This window comes from Choristoneura fumiferana, unplaced genomic scaffold (genome assembly GCF_025370935.1).
Source record: "Choristoneura fumiferana unplaced genomic scaffold, NRCan_CFum_1 Sck3bRy_360;HRSCAF=782_pilon, whole genome shotgun sequence".
Classification (NCBI taxonomy): Eukaryota; Metazoa; Arthropoda; class Insecta; order Lepidoptera; family Tortricidae; genus Choristoneura; species Choristoneura fumiferana.
The window spans coordinates 9,422-19,423 of record NW_027413013.1 but is presented as its reverse complement, the minus strand read 5'-3'; the positions used below and the strand labels follow the sequence as shown (position 1 = coordinate 19,423).

Sequence of the window (10,002 nt, the reverse complement as noted above, 5' to 3'; positions counted from 1 at the left end):
ATGGCCGCCATATATTTAAAGAATAGATCTCCAACAGTGGCATTAGGTGGACGTATTCCGGAGGAGGTATGGACTGGGTCTAGAGTGGACCTTGGTCAACTCCGGGTCTTTGGTTGTATGGCATATGTAAAGGTACCAGATGTTAAACGTGGTAAATTAGATGCAAAGTCAAAACCATATGTGTTTGTGGGTTATTCAGACACAAGTAAAGGTTATAGGTTGGCTGTCTGTTTAGACCCGAGAAAAGTTGTATTGTCAAGAGATGTAGAATTTTTAGAAAATAGGTTTTATAATTTTCGACAGAATAATAATGATAATTGCAATAATTTTAATTTGGATTTTATTTATGGATTTATAAATAATGAGGATAATTGCAATGTGTCATTGTCAGGTGATGTGAATGAGAATAGCATTGGTTCCAGCAGTAGGAATGAGAGTACTATTGTCAGTGATGTGAATGAGAGTAGCATAGGAATTTGTAGGAACGAAACGAGTAGTCCTAGGTATGTGAATGAGAGTAGCATAGGAATTAGTAATAGGAACGAAAGTAGTAGTCCTAGTGATGTAAATGAGAGTAGCATCGAGTCTATTAGCAGGAATGATAGTACTGATATAGGAGTTGTAAATGATAGTAGCAACATTTTAGAGAGTATTAAACGTGATCATAATTACTCATTAAATTTTTCAGATGGAGCTGATGAAGAGTATTGCTCTGCAAGTGAGAGTGGCTCTCTATCTGATGGTTCTGCGGGAGTGAAAGAGTGCTCACCGGGCAGCACCACGTCAGCTGGAGGGGAAGTGACGGCAGAGGTGGAAGCCCGACCTTCAACCTCTACAGAGCGTCCAGTGCGTAGTACGCGTTCTGCTCTACCCAAGAGGTATGCCGATTACGATTTATCTTTGATGGCGAATGGTCGTGCGTTCGAGCCAACTACGTACGAAGAGGCCGTATCCAGTGCTGATGCTGATGACTGGCGAGCTGCTATGACGCAGGAATACGACTCGCTAATGAAGAACAGGGTTTGGAAGCTGGTAGACAGACCTAAGAACGTCAATGTGGTAAAAAGTAAGTGGGTATATAAAATTAAAAATGATGCCTCTGGAAATTTTATATGTCATAAAGCACGACTCGTCGCGAGGGGCTTTACCCAGCAGGAGGGGATTGATTACAATGATACATTCTCGCCTGTCGTACGCCACTCTACCATGAGGATATTATTTAGTTTGGCAAATGAACTAGATTTAAATATAGATCACATTGATGTAACTACAGCATTTCTGAATGGAAATTTAGAAGAGACCATTTATATGGAACAACCTAAAGGTTATAATGTAGACCATAGCAAGGTATGTTTACTTCAAAAAAGTATATATGGACTGAAGCAATCTAGTCGCATGTGGAATTTAAAAATTCACAATGTTCTGTGTAACAATGGTTTGGTTCAAAGTAAAAGTGAACCTTGTGTGTACTACATAAGGTCAAAAAATGATTTTGTTATCGTAGCATTGTATGTTGATGATTTTTATTTGTTTTATCAAAAAGATAGCTTATGTAAAGTCAAGCTATTGCAAACATTAGAGAAAGAATTTAACATTAAAAATCTGGGTCCCATACAAAGCTACTTAGGTATCCGTGTTCGTAGAGATAGAAAAAACGGGACTTTGTCTTTGGACCAGACTGTGTACATAAAGAGCATTTTAAATAAATTTAATATGTCTAATTGTAAGCCTGTATATACACCTATGCTTCAGTGTACTAAGTTAGAATTGGAAAATAAAAATGAATGTTTAAGTGATGACACATTCAAGTACAGACAGCTTATTGGTTCATTAATGTATTTGTCTGTCTGTACACGACCGGATATTGCTTTCGCGTGTAGCAAACTTAGTCAGTATAATAACTGTTATAAGAAATCACATTGGTCAGCTGCCAAGCGTTTGCTACGATATTTAGCAGGTACAATTAATTACGGTTTATTGTTTATAAAAAGTAAGGAATTGTCATTAAGTGCATATAGTGACGCTGACTGGGGAAATGACTGTCTTGATAGAAAGTCTTATACTGGTTTCGTTATAAAGCTGGGAAATAACACAGTTAATTGGGAATCCAGAAAGCAAAGGTCGGTAGCGTTGAGTAGTACTGAAGCCGAGTATATGGCTATAGCAGATGTATCTAAGGACTTATGTTTTATACAGAACCTTATGTCAGAGATGATTCCAGATACCCATATGAGCATTATTGTTTATAATGATAATCAGAGTGCGCATAAATTAATTGAGAACAAAGAATTGTGTCATAAGCGCACTAAGCATATTGATGTTAGATTTCATTTTATTAAAGATTTAGTGCAAAAAGGGTTTATGGTTGTAAAGTATCTGAGTACTGAAAGAATGATAGCCGATGCTCTAACTAAGGTATTAAGTGCTAGAAGAAACAGTTTATTGATGAATAAAATGTGTGTAAAGCCTTGCTAATTATGATTATGTGTACATGCATCATGAATTGTTTGTTTATGCTAAGTTAGCATGATAGGTTGTTATTTTATGGTTTGGACTGTATATACCTACTTGAACCTTGCATTGTGTAGAGTCAATAAAGTGTTGATATAGAGTCAATGTAGAGTCGATGTAGGATTGATGTAGAGTCAATGTAGAGTCTATATAGAGTCAATGTAGAGTCTATGTAGAGTCATCAAGCATGCAATTTGTTGTGTTCGGCATTAGATTATAATGCATAAGGGGAAGTGTTAAGATTGATAATGAATGGGCATGTAGATATGCATTATCTCTATTGCATGGCATGCCTTATGACCTTTTGTGTAATGACAACACCATGGGTTGTCTACTGTTTCTCTATCTCGTCTTCCGCCCGTCGACTCACTGCTTGTTATTTTGTTGCTGTGCTGTAATTGAATAAATCCTGATTCATATGAGAAATCATCCGTCTTCATTTTATTATATCCACGATAAACCTCTGAAAGGACACCGACTGCTGCTCCTACAGATAAATGAGGATAATCTGCCATTTAACGTTACCCAAGCTTACCGGTAAATAGTAATATAAATACCGTTAAAATGATTTAACGATACTTTTGAATTGACGTTAATTTAATGAATAGCTGATAACGTTACCATTTTTTATACCGGTTAAAAGCTGTATAAGTAACGGTAAATCGTTTAACGTTAATTATCATTTAACGTTAAATCGGTTTGACAGTTGGTAACGTTACCACTTTTTAACGGTATTTAAAGCCCTGGTGCAGGGCTTGTTAACGTTACCAAATTCACACTATAAGTAACGTTAAATAACGGTAAAAATCATAAAAATACCTAGTACCGGTATTAAAATTTAACGTTAATTGATAACTTAACATTATTTAACGTTACCTAATTACCGTTATTTTTACCGGTAAATTTACTTTACATTGTAGGGCTTGTTAACGTTACCCAATTCACATTATTATAACGATACCGAAGTAACACTATCGGTAATTTTTGCTATGCTACGAGTGTTGCCAATTTAGCGCGTGCATACTCGCTCGATAAATGAGGATAATCTAAAATTTAACGTTACCCAAGCTTACCGGTAAATAGTAATATAAATACCGTTAAAATGATTTAACGATACTTTTGAATTAACGTTAATTTAATGAATAGCTGATAACGTTACCATTTTTTTTACCGGTAAAAAGTTGTATAAGTAACGGTAAATCGTTTAACGTTAAATATCATTTAACGTTAAATCGGTTTGACAGTTGGTAACGTTACCACTTTTTAACGGTATTTAAAGCCCTGCCCTGGTGTCACCCTTGTGATGTGATCCCATGGAATAAAAACAGTTTTGATCTAGATAAATACCAATAAATACTCAAAGTTGGGTTGAATGGATCGTCGTTTGTTAGAGATTATTAGTCAGTGTCAAAGTTAAGTCAACAAAAAAATACGAAAGATAAGATTTTTTCACTCCCATATTAATTAAAATCGTTTTATAATTTGTGGTTTCCCAATATGAATTCTAGAAGATATCATCAAAGTTACCATGATTATAACCACTTTCAAGACGGTGATAGCCCAGACAAAAGAGATCCAAATGTTGAGAATCCTGATACTTTACCAATATTTTTTATGCACATATATCCGTATATGTACATAAAAATGCACTTTTGACCCTTCTTTAGGGTTCCGTACCTCAAAAGGAAAAAACGGAACCCTTATAGGATCACTTTGTGTCCGTTTGTCTGTCTGTCAAGACCCTTTTTCTCGGGAACGCGTGGAGGTATCAAGCTGAAATTTATATCAAATACTGAGGTCTACTGTCCCTTGGAGCTGTGAAAAAATCAAACTTCTAAGCCAACGCAATCAAAAGATGCAGCCGTTTATGCTGCAAATTTCCGCAAATTTTCGAAACTCAAGGGAATCAAAACCTACAGGGTACTTCCCGTGAACTCAGAATCTTGAAATTTGGTATGAAGGTAGCTATTATAACACAACCAACTAGAAAAGTCTGAAAATCTTGATTTTTTTGTCGACAAAAGCGAGAAAATATCTTCACACGATTCCCGATTACTTCATACCTATAAATGTGTACGGAACCCTCGGTGCGCGAGTCCGACTCGCACTTGCCCGGGTTTTTTAGCCCATTCAAAGTACATAATACATAATAAACTTTGCTCAGACAGCTGACTTCATTTCCACGGAAAGGTTAACTATTGTTTACTACTATTTTGTGTGATCCTAGAGTTTCAACTGGTACTACGTACTGTTGCTAGTGATTTACATTCTTTTAAATCGTGATTGACTTGTAAACTTTAATGAAATTATGATTTTTTATGAATAAAAGAAAATTATCAAGTAAAAATTGGTTGTTTAGTGGCTAATGATGGTTAACACAAATGAAAACATGACGGAGAAGGAGGTACTAAACGATTTCAAAGAGAGTTACTCGAAAGTCCGAAAGCTACTTGATGAAGAAAGTAAGAATGATCCAGAAAATGATCCATATTTGTCAAAATATAAAGCAAAAGACTTGCTGATCAATATGCGTGAGTCTTTACAGAAAGTAATTGATTCTGAAACTAAATTGGACAGGGTAAAACTAGATGCTATGATGGGAACTGTGCTCTTAAACATTGGCATAATTAATATGGATACTGAGGAATTGACTGCCAGCGAAAAGGTTCTGTCAGAAGCAGTATGCCTCCTCTCCGAGAACCATCTAAAACCCGAGGTGACTACAACTTTGTTGAATATCTATAACAATCTTGGTATACTTTGGTCAAGTAGAGACAATCCTGAGACTGCAAAAGGTTTCTTATTAAAAGCTAAAGAGCTTTACGAAGAATTTAAATGCACATTGCAAATGCCACTGCCCATTGAGCAAGTAATATCAAATTCAGAAGAAACAACACCAACAGACTTTATGCTACTTGAAAAAGCACATACGCTTACTTTGTACTACTTGGCTCAAGTCTTTGGTAGTTTGAAGGAGAATTTGAAGTCAGCAATTTACTGTCATGTTACTTTACGTAGACAGCTGCAGTATTCTGATTATGAGCCGATAGATTGGGCGTTGAATTCTGCAACACTGTCTCAGTTCTTCGCTGAGCAAAATGGATTCTTCCAGTCAAGGCATCACTTGGCTGCAGCATCCAAAATTCTTGAGTTGTATGAAGAGAAGTTAAATGTATCGGAGAGTACTGATGAAGTATTTTTAGCTAATGTTGAGACTCTAAAACACCGGTCGGCGGACGTAGCACGATGCTGGGCAAAGTACTGCTTGCTGCTTATGACTGCATCTAAAAATAGGTTGATGAGCGATGGAGAGATGAGCGCAGATGCTGTTACTGGTAAGTTTATCCTAGTTTTTCTGCGGTACAAGTAAATGTACTGTTGTGACTGTAAAATGAAAGAATAACTTGTTTATTCATTTGCCTTCATATTGATTGTAGTCTTATCATCAAAAGCAAGCTTAGTGACAATTTTCTGGTGACAAGTGGTGACTATGTTAAACGCTGTTAAAGTTTTTGTGTTAAGGTAGATAATGCCCATATTTAACGTATCACTGCCACCGACGCATATATGCGTTTTGGAACTTCCCCCCAGTGCCGCTGTCACATATTATATACCAATGTTTCGGTAAGACCATAATTGTCAAGAAGAATGCGCTACAAGTAACTTGGCAGATAGTAATTTTTTCAAAATAACATAAGGAAGGTTTTCTTTTTTTCTCTTGCCGTTTTAGCAAGACGTATTTTGCCAATGTCGACGTAAAGACATTACACACATGAGGAGGTTGTTTGGTTCATGAAAATTTTGATTTTTGGATAGAAACAGACGGGAACCTAAAACAAATAACATAATGTTATGGACGGCACACAGACAACAAAGACTATTACAATTATTTATTTATTTTAAATCAGGGAAATGGCTGGCGTGTTAAGGGTTTAGTATCATCTCGTTTAAAAAAGCAGCTGGTCTAAGTAGCAACTGGTCTAAGAAGCAACTGGTCTAAAAATCAACTGGTCTAAAAAGCAGATGGTCTAAGTAGCAACTGGTCTAAAAAGCAGCTGGTCTAAGTACAAACTGATTTATTGAATCAGGCGTTACTTTGCGGAGGTCTATATCAATGAACTACAAATAATTTCTTTGCTCACCCGCGACCTTATGATAGCTAAGTTTATGCAAGATATGCGTGTTCATGCAGTTCCTCCACCTCCACGCTGTAACAACACACAAATCACAGAAACCCATCTATCACCACCACCACGCAGCAGCATGATGCGTTTCGAACTCAATCAGAGCTCATCTCCAGAGCAACACAACCATACTCCATGCTACCAGATATTAGACTAACTTAATTTGCCACTGTAACTCCCCACATATTTTTTTTTCCAAACAAAACTACCCACAACATATTAATACATTTTTATCGTCATAATAATATAAAACTACCTTAAATTTTTATTTATTTACTGGCAAGGCGTGTGCTATTGCTGAACTTAAACTTAAAACTTGGCATATAATTATGTTTCAATTCTTTTCAACACACTGTAAGAACAATATTTAATTTCCAGACATGTCTAATTTGAAGTTGGAAGATGAAGAAAACATATGTAGTGGTGATATCAAGAACCTGATATTCCCTGACCTGGATGTCTCGGTGTACGAGAAGAAAATTGTCGACACATTTCTACTCACTTACCAAGATGCTAGAGAAGTATTTCTGAGCTGCCAGAGCTGGTTGAACAAAGCTAAGGAATACTACAAGTTGGATACCCTGGCATCAGATTACATAGAGCTGATTCAAGACAGTTCGCAGGCTTACAGCTACCTGGCATTCTTTGAGGAAGATGATGAACGAAGGGCCAAAATGCACAAGAGACGCATTGACATGTTAGAGGACTTGTTGAAAGAAATTAATCCGACATACTACATGCAGTACTGCCGACAACTCTGGTATGAACTCGGAGAGGTCTACACAGACATATTAAATATCAAACTGGAAAAGTTTAATAATTCTAAGGAAAGACCTTCACCTCAGGCATTGAAGAAAATTAATTTGTTATGCGAGAAGAGCATTGAAATGTATGATAATTTTATCAATTCAATTAAAGATAAAAATGGTAAAATGCCATTTAAGTTAGAGGCGGAGCATGTGAGGCCTGTCATAAGCGCTTACGCATTTATTGGGAGGAATAGTATGAAAAGAATCGCACTGGATAAAAATGTGCAAATCGCTAATGCTCAAAAAAGTTACGATTCATACCAAGCTGTTGTTGATATTTGCACGAATGACCCTGATGCGGCTTTGATGATGCAAGAAGAATACAGTTTGTGTAAAGACATGGTACAGATTTTGCCGATAAAAATTAAAAAGCTAGAAATGGAACGGATCGTGTAATATTCTGTTGAGAATATGCTTGACATCTTGTTAAAGTACACTTGCTTTTTTCCACATTAAGTTGTTGACGACCCATCTGTTTCTACAAGGCTGGCCTGAAAAAGGATTACATCTGTAACTGTTACGTACTGTTAATAAGCTAGTATTAATGATTATGAGTATTAATGCTTGCATATTTAATAGCTTTTCTAATTTGATAAAACAAATTATTTTCCTTCAACACTTCATTGGTCCTTGAATATTTAGCGTGCATTGTTAATATTATATTGTAATATTTTAAAGTCCATACTATATAGCTACCTGTCTACATCTCATACTTTTACAGGTAAAAGAAATAAAAACAAATGCGTAAATTTGATTACTTTAATAATTTCCACCACGTTAGTCTTAAGTAGATATTTTCCTACTTTACATCACAATCGTTTGGAGCCATCTATAAGTCTGTGAGTCATCAATTTTAATTATTTTTAATGGTGCGATTAACCCATTTTTAGGCCCCACTAATTTAGATATGCTACCACAAAATAAATCATAGTTTATGTTGTTTACCTATGAGGGATTAATTAATTTAAAAACGAATAATATTTTTAAAGAATTCAAATGATTTTGTACCATATTGTATATTTAATAAAGTCGAATATTTTTGTGTACATTTATGTGGTTGCTATAATATAGCACATATTATGTACTATGCCTGGAAAAGGGTTAAAGTACCTATGCCCTGTAATTCTCTACCCGGAATGAATGAAAAAATGATGAGCTGATAATTTAACCCCTCATGTAAATGTCACAAGTGTTTCAATTGTCAGCTCGTGCATTAGTATCGTACATTCCAGGGCGACTAACACAGCCGCACCCATTTTTAGACCCCCCCCTCCCTTTTCATATTAATTAGGTACTATGAAATTAGCCAGGCCCCCAATAGTAGATTATTGTCGTGGCCTGGAAGTAGGCAATTGCTGGCTGAGTATGAGTATTAAACGGACGAGCTTGCGAGTCCGTTTAACTAATACGAAGCCAGCAATTGCTATTCCAGCCGAGACTAATATAAAGCTTTTCTCAAAAATGGTGAATAATTCTGAAATAGAATAAACTTTTTCTCAAAATATATTATAAAATTTAATTTTATTCCAATATTTTTCTTATGCTTTCCCGCCTTTTTTCATTAAAAATAAACTGCAGGTGTATTTTTCCACCGAAAACACCACAAGCTATTTCAGACCCAATAGAAAAAGTCCGGAGTTCCAACAAAATATCTGATACCGGCCATTAGACTTGGCTGTATAGGTACTTGTGCCAACATTTCCATGGCCTTTTTAACTTAAAAAAAAAATTGTGACTGATTGCAGGCGCGCTAATTCATTATTGTCGAGCTAGCGCGCCTGCAATCTTTTAACTTTTTAATTTTTCGCTGACCATAAACTATGCACTTCACCTTCTGATATGTAAAGAATAATGTCAACTTTTACGGTCATTTTTGAGAAAAATATTTTCTTCTTGTTTCTGGCAACTAGGCCTATACGCCTGTACAATATACATGATACAATACAATAAAAATCTTGAAGATCAGTAAGATATACAATGTAAATTAAGCACGTTGAGTCTGCGAATAGTAAAAAAAAAATGTGTGACGTAATGATTTATTATGGATGGATGGCCCCTTTCAAACACAAGGCACAACAGTACGTATTCACTTTTAGTTTTCAAACGAATGTTTTAGGTACATGTAAATTCTTATGCTAACATTTGGCTACTAAAATATGTCAGATATTTTGCTAGTTACATCTAATTTACATACAAAAGAAGTAAGTAATTCATTTTTTCAACAACTTTCCCTGCGCAGTTCTGGCACCACGTAAAAGTTAATCTCATCACTCGTCAAAAACGTAAGTGTGAAAAGTTTATTTTATTTTATAATTCAGGCTTTTTGCCGACTGTATTTCTATTGTCTGTCATCTATAAATAACCCACTAGAGTTCACTACGAGGTTAATGTATTGTAGTCACCAGATTTACATACCTAAGTAAGTAGTTATAATAAAATATCTAATTGCCGAAAAATGGTTGCCAATTTTCCAGGACGGAACATACTACCATGTGAAG

The 10,002-nt window shown here is 35.6% G+C and overlaps 1 protein-coding gene across 1 annotated transcript; it reads left to right on the top strand.

The window, feature by feature from the left end:
* The first annotated feature begins 4,075 nt into the window (after positions 1 to 4,075).
* LOC141445120 (KIF-binding protein-like) lies at positions 4,076 to 8,258 on the top strand. The gene is made up of 3 exons (XM_074110904.1): positions 4,076 to 4,092; positions 4,739 to 5,846; positions 7,074 to 8,258. Exons 2-3 carry the CDS (start codon positions 4,877 to 4,879, stop codon positions 7,898 to 7,900), a joined length of 1,797 nt encoding a protein of 598 aa, XP_073967005.1. The 5' UTR covers positions 4,076 to 4,092; positions 4,739 to 4,876; the 3' UTR covers positions 7,901 to 8,258.
* The last annotated feature ends 1,744 nt before the right edge of the window (positions 8,259 to 10,002 follow it).